Here is a 27,239-nt window from a genome sequence, read left to right on the forward strand (position 1 = left end):
GTAATTACATTTTGGTCCAGTCCGGCGACTCAGCGTCTATTCAGAAGGTGCTATCAGTGCCCTCCTCCTATAGACCGCAGCCACCAGAGGAATGTCCAGCTCTGGACACACTACTGTGGACAAAACAGCTCCACTGACTGCACCACTGCACTTAACAGGCAACAGAAGTCAACTTTCATGTTTAAACTAAAAACATTTAACAGCAAACTTCCCTTTTTCAGAATTTATTTATCAAACTGTTTATTACTTATATATCTTAGTTTACTTAGTTATATTTCAGAATCAGGTGCATGTTACATGTTACTTCTGGTAATTAAGGAGGTGGTAATATAGAAAATAATAACCTCTAATGTCTAATTGACATGCCACAAATCATAAATGTCAAGGAGACTTCGAGCCGGTGTCAACAGAGCATATTTTGCTGGCAGTCAAGCATAACGCCTTTTCTTTGCTTAAAAGCTGGGAGATTTTCAACTCGAAGCACTCAGACAGCTGCACCAAAAAAGCAGAGCGCTCTAAATATGGACACTGGGAGCAGCGCCTTTTCTCTTGGAGCCTGCATAATGCCACAGACGCTCTCGCCTTATTAACAAGATTTCCTTTTTTTTTGTTGATTCTTGCAGCCCCTGTAGACAAAGCGATATGATCATCCACGCCTTTGTTATAAAGATCTAAATCTGAATAGTACTTACATTTGTTATGGAAGCAAGTGTATGAATGACACAACATGCATGCATGGTGATGAGGTAATGTTTCTATTTGTGGCTATATAATAATCATAAACATAATATGACAAAAATGTTTTATTGACATTCATACACCTACGTTAGCCTACATAAGTCTGAAGCTAACAGTCTGGTTGCCCTGTAATATTACTTTGAGTGAGAAAGCTAAATAATCAAAATTCCCTTGTAATGTTAGGATTTTATAGGTAATTGGACCTGGTAGCAGGCTTTAATAACTTTATAGAAATAGCCAATAATCCCAGTAATGGTTTAATTTGCTTATATAGGTCATATAGAGTATTAAATTGAGACAACACCACTTGTAGTATGTGTAAATCCAGAACTATTCCCTGTAAAAAAAAAAATCAGCATGAATGCAGCCAGTCAAGCTGTTTCAGTGCTGTATCAATTTCTGACGATCGGGCTGGAAGTGACACACAAGCCTTTAGGGCAGCTTCTCCGTAACAAATAGCAACATGTTGTGCAACAAATCTACAGTACCTCGTGATGGACAGTGATGTAGTGGTGAGAGGGCTGGATGTAATTCCAGAGTGTTTACTTTATTTTAAAGGTCTTTTTGTGGAACAGCACCAGCACTGAAAGAGCATCCAGTGATGATATGAAACACTTGGAGGACTCATATGTCAGAATGAATGACAGAGCACTTGTAAACAGTCCTTCTTGCATACTGTGTTCAATCATTCCACAATGAAATGTAACTGTGCTACAAGTCAGGGCTGTGGACTTTGAAATAGAAACAAAACACGCCCAACAGTTGTTATAGTTCCTCTGCAGTTAGCATGTGCACCTGACCAAGGAACTTGATAGATTTACAGCTTTGCTGATGCTCTCAGTTCATGTGTGGTCATGTTGTACTTGTCCATTGTGTACTATTGATCAGGTCCCGGTGAAACTTGTGACTAAAGCTTAGTCCTATCCCAGCAGAATAAATCACAGTATTGACCCTGTGGTTATCAATAAAGGTAATGACAAACATCTGGCCCCACCTTTAATGGAATCGACAGAGTCTTTCTGGCAGAGGCCCAGCATTGGTCACACATAGATTGCCTTGATCTTTCCAGTGAGAACCCACCCTTAGTATGCAAATGAGAGGGGAGAAATGCAATCGCCATCTAACGCGAAGCAGTGCTCCTATTGAATTGCAAGCTGAAAATCTCCATAAACACCAAAGGAAAAACCTTAAAATGTCTGCTGACAATAAGCCTGTTTAGACAGACTTAGATGCATTCTGTCAAGGAGCTCTGACACAGTGTATCTATGTCAGTGGAGGAATAAGTGAAGAGATCAAATCAATGGTCGCTCCACTGAGGTCCAGAGGTGCTGAGCTGGACTTTTGGAATCGTATGCAGAGGCAGCACTCTGTCCTGTGTGTGTCTTAGGTGTGTCAGGCCTAGAGTATATCTGCACAGAGTATCTTATTGTTAGGGCCAAGGGTCTTCTGTGACAATTAGCTCCCATGTATGAAATTACCTGATCCTAGTAACAGTTACTATATCCATAGGCTCAAATAGGAGAGCGGATATAGCATTATTTGTGCAAAGGAGCCACACTCACCTTCTAACTATCTATCTATGTATCGATGAACGGCCGAGAGAGGCAAACTGGAGTAAATGTCTCTGTTGTTTTGTTCCTACGCCCAAGGATGGGGCGGCACAGATATTCATCATATTGAAGAGACAGCAGCATAACTGCGCACACATAGCAGTTAGATACCCTGCAGCCCAGTTAGAGTTTCACTGCAGATGACAATCAAAAAAACATGTCCAGTGAACTAATAGGAAATGACACAAAATTGCACTCTATTGACAGTATTGAATTCCTAAAGGTACTGCAACAGCAAGCAATTACAGCCTTCTATCACATATAATTTGAAATAACATTTTGCTCTAATAGAAATGTTACAACTGACATTTTCCTTCATCAGGAAAATGAAAAGCTAGTAATATGGTTTGCAACACAAAGAGAAAAATACTGCACTTTGAGTCATGCTGAATAAATGCAAAGGTGAAATACGTAAAGTTTAAAGATTGATGTAAAAACAATAACTGGGGGTTGGATGTCTCAAAATGAAATGAAAAAATAAAAGCAATAACACCTTCAGTTGTATCTTTCCTGGAGTTATCCAATAAGACAAGAGCTAGTGAAATTTTATCAGCACGTCATAAAATTCAGTCATGTGTCTCCAGGTTTCCATCATGATTTCTTTTGGGTTCCCACTTCATTTAGTGGATGGGCTGTAGCCCAATGAGTGAGTGACTCATAAAGGAGGGATGTACACAGACATCATGAAAGAGGGGAAAACATAAAGGTTTACTAGAACAATCTAATTATGGGAGGCTTCAGGGCCAGCTATGTCTTGGATTACCTCATTCAAATCTGAAGAGAAGCTGCGTATGAGACATACATATATATAAAAATACATGAGCATAACAACACCTGTAGATAAAATACACAATGCTCCAAAATGCAGTTAATAAGGATACAAAAAAAATGAAAAGCAGCAGTGGTTCATAGTGGGATTATACTTAAATGTAAAATAAAGATGGCAAAAATCAACCATGTGGACATTAGAGCTGTAATAGAACATTAAAGGCAAAAGCAAAAATTTAACATATTTGCTGGTGTATGTTTCCTAAATGTGAGGATTACGACTTTTCTTTTGATAGAAAATAAAGAGTGTTTGGATTTTTTTGTAGACTGATCGAGAAAATATTCTGCAGATCAGACGATAACAAAAGTAATTTTTTTATGTTATAGCTGTAGAGTGCAAAGAAAATTGTCAAACATCAAGATCATCTTCCATCTGGCATTAAATCACATTTGTCTCTGGAACACAGAAAAAACTAACAAGCTAAAAAAATCTTAAAGATTTTGAAGACATGACAAAGTTTAAAGGTAATGCACTTTGCACCGCTTAAATACTGTTTTTTCTCAACAGAATCACTTGAAGAGAACCTTCAACTAAAACTGACCATCTGTTTATTTACCAATATATAAAAATCAGAGCCAAACTCAGGCAGAAATTCTTCATATGTCATTTTGTGGGATTTTTTTTTTTTCATTTACGGTTAAGGTGCGGCAGCACTGAACCTCCCATTTCCCCGCCAATCCTGTTACTGCTGGGATTTGTTCTGCTGGCCCTGTAAAAGATTAGTCCTCGAGGAGAAAGAATGGACTTGATTAGCTAGACAGCAGTTTAATGGGATTTGTCAGAAGGCCTACAATAAATCAGCTTTTGTGATTAAATGGGATCTCCAGTAAAAGTTGTATGTCTCCAAATCAATAACTATTGAATGTTTCTCCCTTTTGTTCCAGGCTAAGGTGAAAGAAAGAAAGAAAAAAAAAAGCAAGAGACACAAAGCCAAAAATTTCAGTGGGCTAATGACCCTACAGCCAATGGTGAGAAACAGCTTAAATGTTCAGTGGGGAGGTGGACAGAGAGGGCAAGGAGCCACTGAGCCTGGAGACGGAGGGGAGAGAGAGAATAGATGGATGGAGAGATTTGTATTTAGAGTAAAGAGGAAAGCATCAGGGAATAGTTGGGACATTAAGTTAAAGCAAATGGACTTACGCAGATGCGGATGTATAGCCATAATTGGACTGATACTGTAAAAGCTCAAGGCATCTCTGTAATGGCTAACCACAGACAGCACTGTACTCCCCCACTTTGTCTGTCTCTGTCCATGTACACACAGGGATATGAGTCAGGTCAAAGAGATACACACACTTCATGTATACGTCTCTCAGTGTGACTGAACGCTTGGGGGAAGAGCTGGGCTTTGTCTATTAACGGGAAATAAAATGGTGTGGAGGCACTGAGTCTCCAGTCATGACCTGATGCGATGGAGAGCTGCCCCGGTCAATTAAGCAGCGTAGCTCTGATTCCTCCATACATATTAACCACAAAACACCAATGAGACACAGAAGGTGGTGCCCATGGATCATCACACCAGGTTAAATAGAAAATATCATTGACCAACAGGGGTTTTTTCTGGCTAAATAGATATGGGATTTGGATTTTGCAAGAGGTATCACAAGGTTAAAAGATTTATTGATGTTCTGAGGGGTATTGTGCTTTTTTGCAAAAACCCAAGAAAGGGGACATTCATCAAAACACAACAAATGCTCATATAACAAAACACAGCCAGAGAGAAAAACACTAATGATTGCTCTCCAGGAGACCACAGTTTTTATGGGTTTTTTTTAAGGGTTTCCCAACAGCCCAGGGTCATTAAAAAGTAACGTTGGGTAAGTAAACACAGTCAGCCAGCTGCCTCATCAGGCCACTGCTTGAAAAGGTTTTAAAAAAATATGCATGATGTCACGATCATCTCTACTCTTTCAGACTCAGCTGTGTTCTGCTTGTGTCTGAGAGTAGAGCACCATATGAAGACAAACACAGGGAGGCTTGTTTAACTCCAAGATGAAATGACCCTAAAACAACATGCAAGTTGAAACGTCAGTGTGAAGTGTCTCGCTTCACACTGATGCATGTCAGGTTTGTCAAACGTACCCAACAGAAGTCTGATAAGTCAGGACAGATAATTATGGGACACAGTAAGCCATTACAGTAAAAAAAAGATTATTCACTTAAAGTGGAAATGGACAACTTTTCAAATCCCCCCCAAGCGTTTCCCTGTGTTATTACTGTTGACTCATCTGTTCAACAGACAGCGTTAGCAGCATTACTACTGCTAACAGCCTGGCCATTATCCAAAGCAAAAACCAACAGTAAGTATCCCAATTTGACCTAAAAATCCCCATCTCAGTGCGATGAAAAGGCAGAGCAAAGCAGTCTGTTGTATTCATAAGTTGGCAGGTTTTGTACACACTGATCTAGTAGAAAGAAGTCTGGTTTTGAACCGACATGAGTCCCAGTGGTAAGAGGAAACAGATATCAGCAACAGAACAGGCTCTGACACAGGCCTGGTGTTCTCCGCTAAGTGAATGACTCTTGTTTTCACATTCATTCCCATTACCTTGGGATAGTGACCAGGGAAAACAATGCCTTTTCCTCTTTTGGTTGCGCAATGGCAGATGTGTGTCCTTGGTGCATTAATTCGTCCTTTCTTTTTTGTGGGAAAAATTGAGAGCAGTGGCAGGCCGAATAGAAACGTGAAAGCAATGTTTATATATGCAGATGGTGTCATTTTTCTCATTACACTGTGCAATCGGTATGAACTTCTAAATGATAAGTTTAGACTAAAAAGTTATTGTCAGTGTCTACTGTATGTTGAATTTTGTATCTTCTCGACCCACATTCCCAGCCGGGCCAGTGGCAAAAAACCTTGTTACTGGACCCGGCTCCATCTTTGTCTTCTCATATAATGCTGGTTCAAGGCTGTTAACCAGCTATATGTGGCCCTGGTCTGCATCTTGGTTGCTGTGTGTAGGGTTAAACTCTGACTCACCCCTCCACTTCACACATCACATCAGATCAGAGGGTTAGGAGAGCGCTCCAGGTCCTACCAGCCTGCTCTACATTCCTGCTGCTTTGATACTGGGGGGGCTCCCACGTGTCTGTCCATCATCATCGTCTCCCCTCTCCTCCACCTCCAAACCTCCTCTAATCCACACCCCGTACACACACCACTCTCTCTCCCTATCCTCCCCCAGCTCAGAGGAATTCTCCTGCTCTGGACAATGTTTCATTTCTTCACAGGCCACATCTTTGATAGCTTAATGGCCCCCGCAAAGAGGAGAACATGCACTGAGAGACATGGAGCTTCCCCCATATTCAAGTCATTCAAGCTGAGCTTCAAGATGTTGTGTGGGCTTGCTTGTCACAAAGACAAAATGTAGAAAAGCATGTTCTTTTTGTGGAGGGAACGTATGTTGACTCCCTTTCCATAAAAATCGTACCGTTCGGCAGGCATGGATGTACCCTTCACAGGCTGCAGCTAGGAACACAAGGACAGCTCACAAGGAGACGGCAGCCCTGGGCATTGTCCAGCAAAGAGTGAAAAACATTTCACACAATAAAGCCATGTGCATGGGCTCGGACTCAATTCCAGCGCTCTATTCACCGATATTTTTCACTGAGCCACGGCTGCTCTGCTCTTTGTCAGTGCCATTTCACTTCCTTTCACTTTGACATCATCACAAGTGTGCGTGCTGTCTTTGTGGCCCTATGCACTTTGAAGGCCACAGCCCACAGACAGCGACCATGCACACGCTGATCTTTCCATCTAACAGTAGGTATTTTTGCTGTCCTTGGAAAGGAATGAAAATCTCTCTAGCTGTTATAAGTGAAAACATGAGCAGTTCCAAAGATAAATTAATGACAGATTGATGTATTTCTACTGCTAAAGCAAAACATATAAAATGTATCGCTCTTTACCTTTGCCCACCGACGTATCCAATTATTTTCTAGACCAGTGGCTCTCAATCCTTGACCTCAAATACCACAGTTCTGCTAGTTTTCTATCTTACCATCTAATAATGGACAGATTTACAATTGATTTCCTGAGTGAGTGCTTTGGGAAATTCTAGATGATTATCCATGAGACAACTGGGGGTGCAGAGCAGCTCATCTGTTTCTCTTGAGGTATAACTGGGCGATGTAGTTCCACCAGTATGTCCTGGGCCTCTTCCCAGACAATCTTGCCTTAAACACCATCAATGGGATGCATCTGGGCAGCATCTTCCCAAACCCACTCGGTCAACTTCAAAGGGGCTTGACAAATGGCGATTCAGTAAAACTAATATAATTTGGTCATCAGGACCTCAAAGGACACAAGAGAAAACCAGGAAACCTGCTCCAAAGAGGACTGGTACTAGGTTAAAAGATGTGCTAGATGTCCTCTGGCCCTTGACCTTATAGCAGTACTACATAAAAATACTTTCACTGAATAACTGGACACAACGTCATACGATATCACGTGATACGATGCAATACAATATGATATGATACAACTGGTGTCTGGGTTGAGGAAAATTACAGTCCAACAACCATGATGTGTGAAATACATTTAAATAGCTGAGAAAACTCCCTCCAAGTAGATGGAGAAGCAGTAGAGACTTAGGTTGAAAGTAGTGCATTAGCCTCATACAATTACAAAGCATGTTAACAAGAGGATTAATCAAACATAAGGGGTAAAACAAAGCAGTCAGTGGATTGTGTTTGGAGGTTTGGAGCACAGCTGGATCACCACAGCCGGCCACTGACCTTCATGTGCTGTTTGAGGGACAAGTCCATGATGCTACTTTTACAGCCAAACCCCCCTTCCTCCCTTTACCTCTGCCTGTAATAGCATGGCTTATAGTCATTTTCAGCTATAGGACATTTTATGACAGCCATAGCTATGATTGCAGACCAGGCCTGTGGCAGCAGCAGCCTGGTTGAATACATAGAACAAGGTGCGGGCTGACCCTGAACCAGCCCCCACTCCATTGGCTCAGCCACGTTGAGCGCTGGTGGACAGGCAAGATTATGGCAGGAGGGCTGCAAGTGTGAGTTAATCTCAGGTGTTGTGAGCAGGTTTCAATATAGATGGTCAGCGAGGATGTGATAGGGAATAATTGCTTCTGGGGTTGTCACAGATGGTGCTGGTTGATCTGTTTACTATGGTCAGGCCAGAGCTCTGTCAAGGACATTTTTACGGCTATGATCTCCTTATCTAACCCTCGCAATGTCAATCAGAACTAGTCCTGCAGATGTATGACTTTATGTGTAGTTCATCTCCTTCTCTGTATTATTTTCAGAGCTGAGCAGTCTCATGGTTGCAGCATAAATATATGGATTATGAAATGGCTGATTATTAACTCTAGTTGAAAACAGCATTTTCCTCAATCATTATAGGACAGCCACTCTTTAGCAAAAAAAATGTTCTGACTCTTATCATATATCTTTCATACTCTAATTAACATCATCATCAAATAAAACCATCTTTATGTAAAAATGAGGGATGTCAGTCTTAGTTCAAACATTTTTGATGAAAGGGTTAGGACTGAGGCCTTTTAGTCCAGCATTCTACGGACTCGATGAAACTCTCCGGGAGATTTTTTCTGATGTGTGCCAGACCAGCTCAGACCAGGCAAACCAGATGGAGAAGCCCTGAGTGCACTGGACTGCTCACGGTCAGCTTGACTTGACTTTTAGCTCATCCTTCTTCTCTTCAAAGTGTTTTCAATGTGCACAGTCACAGTAGCTGTTACTGGCATAAGATAATTGGACTTGAGGTACCAAACTAATTCTTTGAGTCCCTCGCCCTATAGCATACGAATTGGCAGCATATTGTTCTCAATCATTCGGCCAGTCGCATGCATCACTTTCTTCCCTTGACTAGCAGCCATGTAATCTTTAGCTCATTGCCTGTTTTTAAATGTAGAGCATAGCACTAGTTCCACTACTAAACTAAAAGTAGTCTCACCCAACTTGCAGTACTTTGTTGCCTTTCTTGAGGCAATGCTCCCACACAGAGCTTCATTAAGGATGCTTCTTTTTCCATCTCAGACTGCTAACTCGCAAAGCCATTTCAAGGTGTGTTTGCACGTATTCAAATAGTCTATGAGCCAACATGTGTAACTAATCAGAAATGTTCTTGGTGGTCGACCAGTTAACTGTTGGTATCTCTTGTACAAACTTACTAATTCTTCCTCTGAATTGAGCAGCGTAGCAATAAGAATATACAGACATGTCAGTGAAAACTGTTTCAGTGATTTAAATCACATTACATACCACATGGAATGTATGTGTAAAAATAGTGTTTAGTGATAGTTTAGTGATTAGTGTTTAGTGATAGTTTAGTTCAACTGGATAATCCACTCAGTTCTCTCAGATTCCTGAGTACATATATTTTAAAAAAGTATGTTTTTATGTAGCATTTTTTAATTTTACTTGGCACTTCGGAAATGCAGTAAAGGTCACAGTCATAATCCCTCGTATAATGGTATTATTTCACATCCTATTCCATCCCATCCTGATACAATCACAAGACATAAGTGCAGTACATCTACTATGATTTGCCTCAGTTTTATATTATTCATACCCTAATTACTACATTATGAAATCTGCGATCAGTGCATGTAAACATTATTGCTATAAGGTAAAGTACTTTTAATGTTATAGCGATACAAAAGCAATTTTCCAGATTGTCTCACATTTACACAAAGACAGACCAACAGCAGCAAAGCATGCACACACAGAAACAAAGACAGAAAGCAAGAGTGACAGGGAGCAGCAGCCGAATGATAGAGGTCTGCGCTTGCCTCTCATCAGAGCTATTCCGAGTGGCCGCCCTGTCAGAACACGCCCCAGATGAGGTCTCTCAAGGCGTGGAGAGAGCTGTCATAACAGGACGCCTGGAGGGCCGTTCGATCAGACAGACAGCTCTGAGAGGTGTTAGACACACACGCAGGACCTGTCTGCATGTGAGTGGTCCTGGTTATAGCCACAGATTCGGGCCCTGCTGACAGACAGACATCAGTCAGGGGCCTTTATCTTTCTCTTTGTGCGTCCTTTTCCCCCCTTTTCTCTCTGGTGTTCTCCGTCCTACGGGAGAGCAGCGGGGAGTGCGGGAGGGAGCACCACTGACAGGTTTACTTAAATATTTATGCTGACAGGGAAAAGACAAGAATGTTATCTTCAACAAGGCGTGCTTCCATATCAACACATGCTCCGACTCAGCCACTCACATGAAACATTTGCTTCCTAAACCCCCTCCACCTTCTTTAGAACTAGTTTAAAAGGTATGTGCACCAGTGTAAAGATTGACATCCCAGATAAGACAGCCTCACATATATGTAGCTGCTTTCATCTGGTGTTGCAGTATTAATATAATCCACCTATGTGATAAAATAACTGCAAAAATGTCAAGGCAGGAATCACGATGCTAATAAAATTGTAAAACAAACCTCTCAGCTCTCCGACCTCATGAAATGGTCTGCACCACCTTCACCCCATTCATGCACACTCTGTCCTGTTCTTAACTCTCTGAGTTCATTTGACTCTCCACTCACAAATCACAGATGGGCTGGTGTTACAGTGTGCTGGGCCCCCCGGGGCCATGTGCGCGAAAATGAGGCAGCACTGTACACAGATGCCACATTTCATGTGAAGCACATCCCATTAAGGGAGGGTGGACAGCTTCTCCAATCAACAGATCACCTTTTTTCAAACAGCCCTTTGTTCCCCGACCCCCAGCAGCTGGCAGCAATTAGCTGCCAGGACAGGACATAGCAGACTAGCTTGCCAGTCAGTTCATAATGGTGCAGAGCCGGGTGACGCATGGGAGTGGTATCACAAGCGCCTGGGGGCTGTAAATTAAATCTGTGATTGATGCTGTGGAATCTCTTCACCCAAATCATGAACCCCTAACTGGAAAACTTTTCAAGCCTTGTACCCAAAGCTGAGAAACACACACGATTAGTCAGCCCAATTTAAGCTACAAGGATTTTGTATATCTTGGTTAAGATATTAATCTTCAGACACAGCTGGTTTAAGCTTTGTCAAGTTGGCACAGCAGAGGTGATGAGTTCACCTTACCAAGCAGACTGCCAAGTTCCCCCTTGAAAAGTCTTGTTGCTGACAGCAATAATAAATTGCAATCTGACCAATCAATTGTAGACCAGCTTGAACCCCTTAAGTCCTTAAGAATGAGAGGCTGGGGGAAAAATCAATTTGCAATTTACATCTGGCTGATGAGTGTTGAAAACACTGAGAAAAAGACAGCTCCAAGGACCCAAGTATAATTACATCCCAGCCCGCGCAGAGCTAGGGCCCTAACATCATCATGGGTTTGATAATCAATGGTACTGAGTGGAAGTCACAGTACCTAAACTTCTGTCATTCATGTGTGCAGACTGCTCAGCACACTGCCAGGTAACACACAGGGGAAGTGATTTGTGTCGCATGAACGGGCAGTAAGTGTGTGATGACAACCTCTTAGTTACGTGGCTTCCTGGAAACGTGGCTACCTGACTGCAAGACAATGGTTCTCATGGGAAGAGGACACCATTGAGGTTAAGGAATATATTGAACCGGGATGATGTCTCAGGTGCCAGAGGCTACTGCCATGATGTTTTTGACTCGTGTGGCGTAATCAGATATGTGGACGTAGAAAGAGAGCGCTGGACTGTGATGCTTTTCTATTATTCTCATATGCAGAGTAGAATGAGGAGTGCAGGAATCATTTCCATCCTCTGTCTGTCGCATAAAGAACATCTCAACACATTCATGCAAAGAGCACAGTACACAGCTAGAGACAGAGCCAAAAGTCATAATGAAAAACAGAAGCAGAGGGAGGTGGATGAAAAGTCATGGTTTCAGCCATGTTTTGTTTTCTTGTGGAGACAGAAAAAAGAGGCAAAAAAAGGAGCAGACTCGAAGGGTTAAACGTTGGCAAAAAGCGGGGAGGGGACAAAAGGCTCATTGTAAGGGACAGAAGTGTCCCCGGAAAGGAGGGGAGCCAAAAGAAAGCCACCACTGGCTGGTCCCCCGGACCCATTGTAAGCGAAGGGGAGTGCAGCCACGCATGACAGATGTCCCTGGCCATTGTTTCCCCAGAAGCCTCCTCTCTGCCTCCTGCTCCAGCTCTGGAATTCCATGAGACAGCCTCCGCCTGTGAGAGTCGTTCAACGTGCCTCGTCTCTCGCCTGGAGTTCCCAGCCACCACCATGGCCGTGCGAAGTGGATGTATACAGAGACTCTCAAGGTGGGGACGAGAGGTGTGCTGGAAGTTATCCTCACTCCAGCTGGCCTGTCATTCATGGTGCTGTACTTAACAAGATATTTGCATGTGAGTGTATAAAGATATAATCACTACAAGACAGAAAGCTGCTGTATGAATGCACGAAAAAGAAAATCATTGGTAGTAAGACCACTACATGAAATGTGACATTCTCCAACTTAGTCAATCAATAGAAATAAGATCAATTGCATTTGTAATCATCTGAATAGCGCTCACATTTTATTTTAGCCTCAGGGCTGTGAAGCGGAAGCCATTACTAAAGTGTTAAGTGAAGTGCAGGTGAAAGCTTTTTGCAACATAAAGAGTTGAGGTAAGCTGTTTTCACAAAGCAGTGACGTTTTCAATTCCCCATTCAGCAGCTCACCATGTGGCAGACCTACAGAGGCGGCTTGTCGGGCTGTCAGTCACAGCAACAGTGTGCCAGTGGGAAGTGAGCGCAACAATGGCCCCGGTCGGGTTAATGGGTGAGAGAAAATGCAGACAGCCCTTCGTTTCTATGCCATACTACCACACTGTCTGTTCTCTGTCCCATTCTTCTCATAGTCCCAACCACATTTGACCAACACTCGCTCACTCAACTCCAATCAGTTACCCCACCCCCGCCCGCCTGTTAACATTCATTTAAAAAACACACACCACACACACACTCGCATTCCAATGTATAAGCATGAGAGAGTGACGGAGAGAGAGAGAGAGAGAAAGAGAGAGAGAGAGATGTTTAAACAGAGTGGAAAATCTGTTTGAAAGCAATGAATGTTTACCAGGTGGATCAATGGCTGGCTGATAAATCATTTGGTGAATTACAACAGCACTGAGCTGCCCCTGTAACACCCCTCTCTGCAGTGCTGTCTGAATGCCTAACCCTAACCCAAACACTGCAACTTTAAGGTTTAGGCAATATATTCGACACGCTGCAATCTGACACAGATGCTTTATGTTAAGGCGTTGGAGAGTTCTTCTACTCTACGGTGACAGAGTGGTATGATGCCTTTTGTAGCTTTACATGTTAAATTTGGCCTAACGATACCACCACTGATACCTTACCAGACGTCAGGCTTGGCCACATAACCATATTATATCATAATCATTATTGTGATATAATATCATGACATGGCAGATTTTTTTTTATCTTTTCCTGGTTTTAAAGGTCCAATTTGCGAGAAAGTTGAGGCTTGAGTCTCATTCCTGTCAACTATTGACACTTTGGGTTGTTGGCCAGCCCAAGCAACCAACCCAAAGTGTAAGTATTTGACGGGAATGAGACTGAATATATACAGTATCTGAGATATATATTGTTTAATGCAATACAACCTAATAATATAGTCTCCAGCCAAAATGTTAGTGGTTGAGTTGTATTGTGTGTAATGCAGGTGGCAGGTTCTGACAAAGTGGAAGAACGTATAAATGTACAAGATAGTATCACAAATACCATCGCCTACCGTCCATATTGAGTCCGACATCGCCACAGGATTGAAGGCTATATCAGAGAGGGACTCTTTTACCAGATGAAATCTCAAGTTTGGTAAGTTTTTGGTAAGCTGATTGAAGAATTAGTGACTTGTGTCCCTCTCCATCTTAGCCTTTTTAAAAAATAAATAAATAAACCATAAATAAAACACCCACCTTTCTGACATAAGCTTAAAGAGAGTCAGGGTTTTCACTTCTAACTTAAACTCAGTTTATTTTCATACTTGATTCAATTTTTTGTTGCACTTTCTCTGCAAACAACCAGAGGTAACACTATGAAAATCTTCCAGAAGAGATTCTCTAAACAGTGTGCCTTTAACATGTAAACAATAACAACCACAATTTATGATTGGTCATAATCCGACTGGTGTTGAGTGCTGACATGCTCTGTTAAATAACTTTCTTCAATTTATTTATTAACGCGTTTAATATTTTTGCACTATACATTAAGTTACAGTGATTTTTAGTTCCATTATTTACTGAGTTTTCACCTTTGCCCTTACTGCTGAGAACAGGTCTGTGTGTGTCATTCATGTTGTACAATAGTTACAATTTCTGTCCCTGGAGCTCTTTGTGTTCTCTTTTTTCAAGCCCAACTATTTAGCACATGTTTATCTCATTTCTTCACCGTCACATTTAAGTTCCAGAAAAGTGCATGAATGAGACAATGTACATAATACAGTGTCAGGTCCATCAACAACTGTCAACAGAGGAGCAACATTAGTGCCATATATGTTCCTCATGTCAAGAACCATGCCTGGTGCCAAAAGTGAGCACTCAGAGACAAAAACACAAGGTGAATGCCTTCCCACAAAGAGTACTTATTCTCCCTAACTAGCCTCCGTAACTGGTGGCTCTGACCTTCAATCCAGTGCTGGAAAAAAGCATGACATATGGCCCGATCTGCACGTCCACAGTCCGACCCTGGCCGGGGACAGCAGACCCTTGGGTAAAATCAAATGAATGCATGTAAACATTTAGCCCCCTGCACACTGTGCCGTGATCCCCTGCATGAGCTTAGGTGACCCCAGTCGACATCAATCAGACACAACACAATGGGAAGACGCACATGGGGAAAAGCCGGGGTCAACCGCACTTTTAATAAGCAGGATGGCATTGTGGAAGCAGATCGGCCCCGTTCTTTCCGACTGCGGGTAAGCTGGGCACTCCTGCCCCCTCAACCACAAGCGGCAATTACCAGGAACCCTCAATGCATGAGCTTTAGAGATGAGTGGATAATCTACTTGGGCGGATTTAAGACTAATCTGCCATTTTTGCTCTCCAAATCAAATCACAATGGGATACATATAGGGCTTATGCACTGATATGATGATTCCAGAAGATGGACAGAAGGAGGGTGATTCACTGAATGGCAAGGGGAGTATTTGCAAGGATTTGCCAGAAAAATGATATAACAACAAGATGAAATGCTTTTTTTTTTTTTGGGTTCAGTTTGGATAACCCAAATGTTAACCGTCTAATACAAGAGTCCTGTACAAATTGTTCTATGACAATCCATAACCTCTTTCTTCCAGCTTAGCTAAGCTCTATCTCTGGGGAGCATGCATCAAGTAAACAGACAGAAAATGACTGTTTTGACAGCTGCAGGGAGAGCATTACCCTATTTCTCTGCTGTCTGAGATAAGAACTATCAGCAGAGTTGGAAATGCAGGAGCTGGTCACGCCTTCCCTGCTGTAACATGCTGCAGTTATATTGTCAGTCTGAGGTTTCAGTCTGTCGCTGCGGCGGAGCAACAAACACGCAGAGCTAACGACAGTCAGCAAACACTAACTCGTGTGATCTTGTCTGACTATCAGCAGGCGCAGCGAGTCTGTGAAAGCACAGGTCCACACAGGCATAAACATATGCACACATTCCCACACGTGTGAAAAAACATACACAAACGCCACGTTGGATGGCGTGTGTCCTCCGACGCGGGTGGCTGTCAGTTAAAATCTCTCACTCTGACAGCCCTGGCCCCTCATTTCATTACCACTCCTCCTCTCTGCCAGACACTTACAATCCCATTACCTTCTGCAGATCAGCTCCGGCCCGAGCCAGAGCCTCCTCCCTAGGCAGACACAAACACATTGATTCAACATCTGAACCAGCAAACAGCAAGGGCAGACTCAGGAAGTCGCAGATTCACAGCTACACGATCAATAGAGAGGGAAGTGCCGAAGACCTCAGAGCAGACAGGACAAGTTTAATCAGTCAAATTCTGTCATCAGGAGGATTTTAGATAGGACTAACTGCCAAGATATGAGAATAAATGACACAGAATTAACTATTTCAAACTCACTCTCTCCAAACTCTCATCATGAGATGTTTCCAAAATCGTCAAATTATAAAGTTTCAATCAGTGGTTGCATCCTTTTTAATTCACTGTGAGCATTATAAAGAAATACTCCCTCTTGCTCTCTCTTAACTCCAAGGAAGTGACACAAGGTGAAGAAAGGTGCCGATCAATTGGTGGCTGATATTTGAGGCCTCAGCTGCTCCACAGCCACATCCACCAAAACTGACGACTATTACAACACCCCCTCCATCTATTTCTCTTTTGGGAAAAAAGGCTGGAGTCCATGCTGTAGTGTATTATAAAAGGGAAATTCTGGTATTTTTAAACCATGGCTTTATATTTCCATGTTTTGGTGTGTAAATGATTCAGACTTACTACTTACTGACCAAAAACACAAGCCTCGCTTACTGAGAAGTCTTGCTCTGAAATCTTACAAGAGTTGTTGCACAATCTTGATGTCAAAATAAGTGAAATAGTCAGCCGTGACAGTGGAAATTTGACCGTTTGCTGCAAACGCAATGAAACATGTAAGACCCTGTTTTAAATACCAGAATGCCCCTTTAAGATCTTGTAGGTAAGAAGTAATCAAACTAGGACATCTGGCTTTAAAATCATATTAAAAAGAATTCTAGGCTATATCACAATACATATCTTATCTATTTTTTTGACAAAATACCTCTTGTGTCTCCTATACATAGGTTTGGTCATGGTCAAAGTAGTCTATTAAGGTTGTCAACTCTATACATTTTTTTTTCCATAAATAAGCTCAACATGGGCTCATTGTTGAATGAACCAGTTGAAGCGCACCAGTCCACAGCTGTTTTGTTTGATTTAAAAGGTGGTACGATGATAACTTAAAACAGAAATTTAGTTTCACTTTACTTAGAAAAACTTTTTTCTGTAAAGGTTATTTAAAAACATGATGATGATACATTATTTCTACATATTTTGCTGAAGCTAAAGGAATAAACATTTAGAGACAACTCAGAAAAGCGAGCGTGCAGTCACATAACATACATTACCACCGCAAGCAAAACCTCAACCTTTGAGAATACTGTAGGGATGATGATTTTTCACAAAATATCAATAAAAAGAGATTTTTGCAATAATCATCAGTAAAGCAGACGTAATCACTGAGTTGATCATGACAATAATAGGAAGTAGTAGAGTACAGTTTGGTAAGTTCATTATGCATAATGCAGCAGAGGATAAGACAACACCAACATCTAAGAAGATATATCAAGTGTCATATCACATCACGATAACAATGTAATATTGATGTATAGCCTAGCCCTAAATCTAATTTTTCTGGTCTAAGATGGTGCAGGACCACCAGGACACTTTTACAATTTCATCTGCAGCAAAATGAAGGACAGAGGACAAGAGATGGAGGAAAGCGAAGGGCTGGGAAAATGAAAGGCAGCAGCACCAACATTCACTATGGTCATGGTGCATTGATGCAAAAAATGCACTGAGAGAAAATTCACAGCTAACGTAAGCTGCTGTGCTCTTGCAGGCTCCCTTTCACCCCACTCTACTCCCCACCCCCACAACCAGTTCTGCCTCTTCTCTGGACCGTGGCCCGAGCCTCCATGCCCTGAGTGCGCTCGCTGGAGCACAGGACCCTGCAAGAATGGAGCCTATTCAACAGCCTGCCTCCAGATGCTCGCCAAAAACAGTCCTCCAGGCTACAGCAGGGAGCAGAGAGCAGGAAAGGCAGATAGGAATCTGATAGCCTATCATTAACAGCCCAAATAAATTGAAGGAGAAATCTCAGGCTAAACCGCTGCCCTCGGTCGTGATGTTTAAAGGTGATAGCCTCATTGTTTTGTCTCCTGTGACGTTTTCAAAGGCCTGCTATGCCTCACCAGAGATGGTGTTTGTTGTTGCAGATAAACTGTCTAATGTGTTGCGTTCCCTGTGATTCACAGACTTTGCCCAAGTGAGGCACGATCAATGGAAGAGCGCTGCGTGGGAGCCTCTCCTCAATGTAAACCAATCTTACATCTTATGTAACAACCACCCTGCTGCCGGGAACAGTTTTGTCTTTTCATTCAGATGTGGTTGGTTGGCTTAAGTTTAAAAAACACAATGAGGAAATACAGAATCAAGCTCTAAAACAACAATAATCTCATCGGGAAACTCTACTGTTACAAAGATCTCCCCCTTATGTAGCTTCTACGTGATGCAATGTAAAAGAGTGCCCCTGTGTAAGAAAGGGCACAGATCAATGCAATATTAATGTGTCAATCAGCACCAAGTTATCGGGCAGCAGCGACAGCAGAAAGCACTGGATTGCAGCCCCTGTGAATGACTCCCAGCTATACCGTTCCCGCACTGAACTCCCCATCTTCTCTTAGTGATAACATATATCGAACATAGACTCAGACCTTTATACTGATCCTCCCTGAGGAGAATGCTGGAGGAGAATAGTGAGTATGGGTTGTGGGGTAGGGGAGTGCATGTGTTTTGTATCACATCTCTTATGAATACTATATTACTGCACCAACGCAAACATGCTATTGCAGCTACTCTAACAGACCAAGCAAATCAAATCTAAAAATGTTTTGATCATTTCCTATATCTTATTATGTCATGAATTTAAACCTTTTAGGCTGCAGACACAAGAGAAAGAGCTTCTTGTGCGTCTGCTTTGGAACCCAAATTTGGTTTGCTTGGAAAGTGGACGGAGTCTGAGACTGTCCTCCTCAGTGGATGTTTGTTTGTTTTCTTTTGTTTATCATAATACATTTAATGTATCTATGTGTATGGCGTAATCCGTCTGCAGCTCCATGTACGTTCTTAAAATAGACTATAATTGCCAAATTTAAGAAATTTTAAGAATTTGTGACACAAAAAAAAACAAGCCCTTGGGCTCCTCACCGGAGATTTCGGCGAGGGGCTCCTCAACATGAGAGCAGGAGACCTCCCTGCACTGCTGTGGTCAAGTCTGACACCTAGTGGCCAGAGCCTAGAAGTATGCTACATATAGAAACTGCCAAATATTCAAAGCAAGATTTATTAACACACGTCCATCTGTGATGTAAAGAGGTAACTATCTTCAGCTAGTTGGTTATTTATGGCTTGAAACCTATTTCTACCAACTCCTGGTGTTGCTTATTGTTCACCAGACAGCAATGAATATGAGTGATGATCTGAACAACCTCCAATTAAATTTGGCAAGACAAAGCAGAAGATTTGAGGTGCTGTAGACTAAATAATCTCTTACCTTGAGATGGAAAAGGTTCCGTCTTCAGGGTGAGATGCAGGTGTAGTTGCGGACCTCACAGACCAACACCTGCTCCACTGTGAACATGAGAAAAGATACAATTAGAAGTGAATCAAAAAACTGTAGTGGCATCTTCTGTCATTGTGGCTAGAGCTTATGTTTTAGTCTGTTTTGAAGAGAGGAGTCACAGGCCAGTGACACCATTCAAAAACTAAAACTAACAAAACTTGAAAAGAGACAAATGTTTGTAAAATAGAGCCAATCAGGTCATTTCAATTGTCTCTGCGTCCTCACCTTAGACTAAACATTATATCCTCACGCTGTTAACCGAATAGGCATTGTCTAACAAACCATGACATTATAAGACTAGGATTGTAAGTAAAGCACTGAAATAAAAGCAAACTGGTCTCGTCTGTGAATCACATGTTACTTATATGACAGCGTGGTTCCTATAGGTTGAGTGAGGCTCTTTAAGGACAGAGACATGATGTCATCCCAGTTTTGTACTCTAATAAACATCATGTCCTGTCCATAAAACTCCTGCCTTCAGACATTTAATGTCAAAAACTCATATAAAGGTTCAAAATGTGCAAAAATAGGCGAATGAGCCAAATCTCACTGAATAAGCTAAAAGGGAGTTCGACAATTTAGCCAAACGTTGTGATAATTTATGCTAATTCAAAAACCATTACCCTGCTGAAAAAACAGCATAGACCAGCATGATTTCCATGCTGGTCTATAATGGTCAGTGCTGGTCTGGTGCTGGTTTAGCTGGTGGACCAGCATGATGAAGCTGGTCCACCATCAAGGTCCTATTAATTGTACTGGCCTCCCAGCACAGTCTGTCTGGTGAAGTTGCTGATGAAGCTGGTGACCAGCATCAGTGACTGGATGCACCAGCATGGGAGCACCAGTGCCTGAATCCTGTTCCATCAGCATCTTGATTTGCTTATCTTTTTAGCTTTTAACAAATGTGTGCTCAACATCTGAAAGAAGTAATTATTTTGTGTACATACAAAAGAAACACATTATACAATTGTTTACTTCAACTTGTAAGAGAAACAGGAGCAACAAAGCATACCAGCACCAAAACACAACACATGCTGGTCTTGATGGTCACCAGCTATGCTGGTCTATGCCGTTTTTTTTTTCCAGCAGGGTACTCAATTACTGACAAGCCAAAATTATAAAAGTACTATGTCATTATTCTGCTGTTTTGATCAGCATTTTCATAAGGAACGACAACTCAAGTTAAGTACTCTAAATCTGTTTTGACGAGACATTTAGCATTGTCAGTTTATCGGCTAGCTAAATGACTAGCTAGATGTATCTTTAACACTGGTTAGTTGTCTATATTATCATCTGCTCGCTGTACGTTTTTGCTACCTATAGTTGGTTTAAAAATCAGGGTCAGTTGTCGGGGAGCTTGCCATAATGTCCAGGCTCTCAAGGTCTGATGGTAAGTGTCAGTGCTCATGTAGAAGTCGCCACACACGTAGCCTAGCTTCATAAACATCGAGTTTAGTTATATAGCCGTCAATAAAGTTAGCTACTAATGTTAGCTAGCATTAACATGTGTTAGCTGGTTGTCTGTAGCATTTATTGTGTATTGGGATAAACGAATTGCATTTAGACAGACACAATATTACATTTACATACCTTAAATCAACTGTAGCTTTCTTCCAGTAGTAAAGTAAATAAAGAAAACTGGAATCAGAAATGACACAGGATGTGATCAGGATGTGAGTTAAGGTTAGATTACATGTGTTTTCCTGGTGGTGGTTTTACCACTTACCATTCCAACTGAAAGTGTTATAGAAAATAAAATTAGGTAATACATTTAAAAAGTTATGTTGATTAATCCTGTTGAAATGTTACTTGTGTAAAGGTGAATCACCCACATGAATAGTACATGAGTAGGCCTAAAAAGTGTATCTGATATTGAATTTACTCAAGTATCAAAAACACAGGTAAAAGAACATTAATAATCTTATTGTATGTTATCTGATATTTGACAATATAATATATCAAATACACTGATTAATTATCAATGTGTTACTTTGGCTCTGGTACAGCACACAATCTGAAAAGTAACTGAAATTAACAAATAACTATAAATGAGTAAAAAGCGCAATGTTTTGCCTCAATGTGGCTACGGTGTAGTGGAAGTATAAAGTAGCAGAAAATGGCAACTACAAGTATAGAAGTACATTAAAATTCCACTTGAAGGGATATTCTGGTGAAAGTTTAATCCATGATCTAACACACCGTGACACCAAGTAAGACCCGGCCTCAAGAGATCAGGTTTTCCGACCGCTAACTTAACTATTTTAGTAACCTCAGAAAAGACAGCACGATACCGATACACTGCAGTATATGTCTCCACCAAGAAACTGCCATCAAAAAGCCACAAATAAAGCTCAGAACAGCACCAAACTTCAGCAACATTACAAATAGGGTCTCGGCACATAGTTCAAAGCATCAAACAGCAGCTAGCTTAGCTGGATTTCTATTGTAAAGTGAACACAACTCACCACTCCCCTCTCGAGGAGGGGTCTTACTCGGTGTTACAGTCTGTTAGACCATGGATTAAACTTACACTTATCCCTCTAAGCTCTTTACTTAGTATAATTACTTAGTTACATTCCATCACTGAAAATTGATATGTCAGAAATAAAATATCTGTGGGACGACTAACAGGCTCCCAGAGGAAATGATTTGTCTTTGTGCATGTCATAATTTGCTTGCACCTCTCACCTTCAAACCTTACTGCCGTGGCTTATGTTTGTGTTCAGTCTGAATTGTGCACTTCAGTTACTGTTCATGTTCCTTATTAGGTCAAATATTGCAAAAACTCTCTTGAATTATTTCTGGATTATCTCAGACATGTCACAGATGACTCGACTGCTGCGGGAGGAGATAAGATGGGAGCGGAGCGTCAGCCAATCTCAGATGGTTTTGGTCATAGCTGAACACACTCAAAGGCCTTTACTTGTGACATTAAAGGAGAGAACAACGCAGTTTATGAGTTGTTTTTCTTTACGTCAGACACCAGAGTGACGTGTCTTCACACCTGCTACTGTCTGCGTTAGTGAGAGTTGGCTCTGACCTCTGAGCTGTTTGGAGAGCACAGGCCAGTCCAGTTCAGATAAGATATGATCCGAGGGACCGTAATGAGGAAGAGGGTCAAGATCTGTGGAAGGTGAACTGTGTCATTGTGGAACACCTGCCATCTTTATAAAGGGGCACAGATGATCGCTTCTTGCAGTTTAGCTCTTTCCCAGTGACTTCTCTGTGGCTTCATCAATATCACACTGCATGAACACCAGACAAGCAAGAGCGGAATCTCACTGGATACGTGCTGAAGTTCCCCAAGGTGAGTTTGTTCATTCAGATCTAAACCTGCCTTGAGAAAAGCAGCGTTTACTTAACTAAATTAGGATAAACGGTTCACTTGTGTTCTTGGTTATGTGTTGGTTAGGCAACCCAAGGATGAGCCCACATCTGTGGTGTATGTTGGTCCTTTTTCTCTGTTCGTGCAGTAAAGAGATGGTTGTGCTGGATAAAACTAGACCGGCAAGGTATGTCTTAGTTCCCTTTCTGCATAATTGGATACTGGCATGATAGTATGTTTCAGCAGCACTTTCACACTTATAGAGAGATGCAGTTTTCTCAAAAGCTGCTGTCTTTATAAATGTAGTGTAGCTGGTTTCACTCAAAAAAATAAATGCCATTGTCATGAATATTTGAAGTTTGTCATGAAATGAAATGCACCATGATGTTTGGTGCTGACACTGCTTTTCTTGGAAGGCATTCATATCAGATGCAAAACGGACAAAACCTCATCAGGAACCTCAAAAGGCATTCGGACGGGACATTCAGCAGCGATTTCACCCACTATCTCGATAAGATCAAGGCTAAAGATTTTGTGGAGTGGCTGGCCAGCACCAAACGGGAAGGGTGAGCTAAAAAGCAATGTTTAAATAAAAGCTGTAAGACGTTACAGTATGCGTTTCACTGCAGATTACAATGTAGTGAACGCATGATGTGAGAGGTAAAGAAACATGAATGTATCCAACTCTTTTTCACAATTTAGCCCAATTTCAGGCAATCTTTTATTCAAAGCAGGCGAGCAGGATGACAGATTCCAGCCATGGGCTAAGACAGGATCATGTAAAATATCTGACAGGTTAGAAAAAGGCTCTAATGATTTTTTTATGGAAACTCTCCAATGCGTTATTGGAAGATTATTTTTAAATACCTGCCTTTAAGGAGTTCTATCTTCATTTTTTTCTCCATTCTATTTGAATGAGCATCAACAGGGAAATGAAGGACAACGTTTATTTTTGTCTGAACCCCGACCCAGCCGACCCTGACTCCACCTCAGGCGTCTCATTTGAACTCGTCAAATACTGACGCTTTGGGACTGTAGGACAGGTTTACCAATCTCGGGTGTTATCACATATGTAGAAGGTTTGCTGGCCATATTTTAGACAACCTATGGTCTGTGTAATGAATCGGCCCATGTTGGCAGCAGAAGACTTACTGAAAAACAGAACTATGAAGATTTGCTCTTAAACCTTTTCTATCTAGAAGGGTGAAGATATAAAAGAGCTTCCCCAGTAGGAAGACACTGGATACTTAAGATTGAATTAATCTTTACATTGGTAGAGGTACCATTAAAATGTACAATTTGTATTTTTATCTGCTTTATATTGATTTTGGTTCTAAATCCGAGAGAGAAGTTAAGATAGAGAATATGTGTTACGTGTTAAGTGTTTCAGATGGGATGTATCTTGGTTTTGTTTGACTTCAGCCTCTTCCTATTATATTATTTCACTTGCAGATGTCATCAAGACCTGCTCCAGATGGCAGCGCACGTTTAAGCCCAGCCCAGAGTGCATGAACTGTACGCGTGAGACCGCTTCATCGGCAGATGAACCCTGAGCAACGGAACACATCGATTGGTTTATTGATTTATTCAGAATTTTGCACTTTGAAGTTTTAATAACAAGCAAAAATATGAAGAAAATAATAAAGATCTTCAACTTCTTATCTTACTTGTTATTTTGAAGAAGTGGAATAATTTCCTTCTCCACTGTTAATTTTTTTTATTTCATAAGAAATCATGTAACGCTCAAACACTCCCTCCTTACAGAGAATGCAGGCTTGATCTATTTTTGTGTGCCTTATGTTGATACTTCCTCTGCAGTATGAATAAACTAACATGCAAAATCAATAAATTGAATCAATTCATTCCAAATGTGTTGTGCGTTGACCTGTGTACCTCTGATGCTCTGATGTGAACACAAAGGTGTTTTCAGATTACTTCAGATTGTAGAATAAAATCTCGATGTTTGTGATCATGTCGGGGATGCTGGGTAAATTTGACGCTGCCCGAAGGAAAAACAAAATATGAGGTTATATTTAGTGATCCCTCTAAAAAGACACATTTGAACCATACATGGTGCTGACCACAGGCTGGTGCTGTTGTTCAACAAATCAGCAGCAGCTCAGGATGATTTGGGAAATCTTTTTTTTGTTTTTTTAAATGCAGTGCGTGGGTGTGAAGGAATGTGTTTAGTTTCATTTTGCAGTGTAGACTGTGTATAGCATTCACTTTGTTCACATGCATTTACATTGTTGCACAATAAGGTTATGCAATGAGGTAGGCAGACATTACAGTAAGTATTGGATTTAACATGCAGTGGCGAGGAGGGGCCGGTGGATTTTAGGCAGGCTATAAGTGTTGGGAATGGATCGGGTGCAGGGGGGGTGGAGGGGTAACTGCGTGCCTGCCTCGTTTCTCATTGAGAAATGCAAGTTGCATGAGGGTGCAGCTGTGGTGGGGGCTCTTGGCTCCTGGCCATAGCCATGATGGAGAGCTCCCTCTTTTGGGCTCGGTCCTCCCACCTCATTCTGACTCTCTGGGGGGAGGTGAAGGGAGACCAGGGGAAGGAGGGGAGAAGGGAGGGGAGGGAACACCAGCAGCAGAGCACAAACACACGCCTCTGATCTCAGTCAAGGGGTTGAAATGGGATCAGATAGTAGGAAACCCCCCTTTTTACTGCCTGACTGTCTGACGCTCAGCAGCAGGACTGCAGCAAAAACGGGACAGAAGGAGGGAACAGATGAGCAACACGACCAGAGCTGTTTATAGCCATGTATGAGGAGTCCTTTCAGTATGATGCACCGTTTTTAAATGATAGTGTTTGAGTGACAGCCTCACAGGTATGGAAAGCCAAAGCCTCGATCTGCTTTTTAAAAAGCTGATCATGATGAAGGAACAAAAAAGAAAAAAAAAAAATACCGTGACACGTTTAATCGTTATATTTAGCCACGCTCGGGTCCACCCACAGAGAAAGCACATGCTATGGGGCAACATACTTCAGAGGAGGGGAGGTGGGATGAGAGGAGAGCGAGCAGAGGAGGGGGGGGGAGTGTAGGTGTGGCCGTCTACGAATTAGGTCGAGTTCCTCCGCACACCAAACACATTTTCATGGCTCGGTTTTGTCTTCTCGACAACCAGCAACAGCGCCCGTCCTCTCTACACGCAACCCCACCCCGACACTGGAGCCTTCAGAGCCGGGCAGAGGCTGTCGGTCCGCCGCGGCACCTCCTCCTCCTCCACCAGCACCGAGGACAGCTCCTCACCGGCTGCCATCCATCGACGCTCTCTGCCGCTCTCAGATATCGTTAACGAGCCTAATTTTAGGATGAAATGTCTTCTTATTTTTGGTGTTGTTGTTTTGTTTTTGTTTGTTTTTTTCCTTCCACCGAGCGTGGGAGCCGGTCTCCTAGGCAGCCGTGCATGGGCACAAGCTGATGGAGGCACCTGGCCAAACTGGGAGTGTGCTGCTGACTCAGCCTCGACTGCTGCATTAATTTATCTGCACTGCAGTGCTCCAGCACCTCCCCTCCCCTTCTCCCTTCCTCACCTCCCTCCCCCTCCCTTTCCCTCTCTCTCTCTCTCTCTCTCTCTCTCTCTCTCTCTCTCTCTCTCTCTCTCACTGCCCTCTCACACAGCCGGAGCTGGAGAGAGAAGGAGGGTCGATAGTCAATAAGGAGCAGGTTCACATCACCTGTTAGAAGATGGATAGCAGAGATTTGACAATATCATACAAAAATGGTGGGGGGAGTAAAAAAAAGAGGGTTAGTGGAAGGGAGCGAGGGAGCTGGAGAGACTGAATTCTGTACTGTGACAAAAAAAAAAAAAAAGCAAAGGAAGGGAGGAGTGCTCCATCTATTCACTGCCTGATGAGAACTCCATGCATCATTTACATACAATTCAACCCACTCTCCAGAAGGCTCCCTCACCCTCCTCCTCCTCCTCCTCCTCACCCCCCCTAGAGCAGCACAGACAGATCCATACACACCTCCCCTCCCCAAACACCGCTCTTTCAGCCCAGTGCTCGTGAGGCTGCGAGGTTATGGGGCTGATGATGACTGCTGTAATATCATACCTCCAGGCTTTTTACTTTATGCTGCACCACAAACAGGAGCATCACAGTGCAGATGGACTGCATAGTAATGGGGCTATAGTCCATCTTCTGCCCGTGAGTAGGGAACGTTAACGCGCCACTCTTAACAAATTCAATAAGTCCATTAAATTTGAAAGGCTGCCTTTTCACGACCCGGTTACCACAGCGCCACTCAGCTCCATTTCACAGGATGTTTTGTAACCCACATAGAGCACCACAAAAGTAAAGTAATCGGTCCAAAATGGTGACCGATACTTGAAGTGGTCAATGTGGAATGAGCCTGGAGGGAAGGGAGGAACTTTAGATGTCAGTCTACACTTAAAGCT

General features: G+C 42.2%; 2 protein-coding genes across 3 annotated transcripts in view; one reads left to right on the forward strand and one right to left on the reverse strand.

Moving 5' to 3' along the window:
• Positions 1-22,318, reverse strand: part of si:dkey-157g16.6 (uncharacterized protein LOC561837 homolog) — a 51,461-nt gene extending 29,143 nt beyond the window's left edge. The window contains exons 1-2 of one of the 2 annotated variants that reach the window (XM_037105351.1): positions 21,092-22,318; positions 19,433-19,509 (exon numbers count right to left, since the gene is read on the reverse strand). The gene's annotated coding sequence lies outside the window, so the exon portion shown is untranslated. Of the gene's footprint in view, positions 1-19,432; positions 19,510-20,818 lie in introns of both variants that reach the window. The other variant, XM_037105352.1, reaches the window with a different exon arrangement.
• A 348-nt stretch (positions 22,319-22,666) lies between these two features.
• Positions 22,667-24,671, forward strand: LOC119023430 (glucagon-1-like). Its single transcript, XM_037105355.1, has 4 exons — positions 22,667-22,808; positions 22,914-23,013; positions 23,243-23,392; positions 24,279-24,671. Exons 1-4 carry the CDS (start codon positions 22,751-22,753, stop codon positions 24,316-24,318), a joined length of 348 nt encoding a protein of 115 aa, XP_036961250.1. The 5' UTR covers positions 22,667-22,750; the 3' UTR covers positions 24,319-24,671.
• The last annotated feature ends 2,568 nt before the right edge of the window (positions 24,672-27,239 follow it).

Source organism: Acanthopagrus latus, chromosome 7 (assembly GCF_904848185.1).
Source record: "Acanthopagrus latus isolate v.2019 chromosome 7, fAcaLat1.1, whole genome shotgun sequence".
Taxonomy (NCBI): Eukaryota; Metazoa; Chordata; class Actinopteri; order Spariformes; family Sparidae; genus Acanthopagrus; species Acanthopagrus latus.

Bases quoted from the DNA above. Each gene is read 5' to 3' on its own strand.
- LOC119023430 (XM_037105355.1), top strand. From the start codon at position 22,751: ATGAACACCAGACAAGCAAGAGCGGAATCTCACTGGATACGTGCTGAA. The intron at 22,809-22,913 runs GTGAGTTTGTTC...TGTGTTGGTTAG, and splicing joins ACGTGCTGAAGTTCCCCAAG to GCAACCCAAGGATGAGCCCA. The intron at 23,393-24,278 runs GTGAGCTAAAAA...TTTCACTTGCAG, and splicing joins GCCAGCACCAAACGGGAAGG to ATGTCATCAAGACCTGCTCC.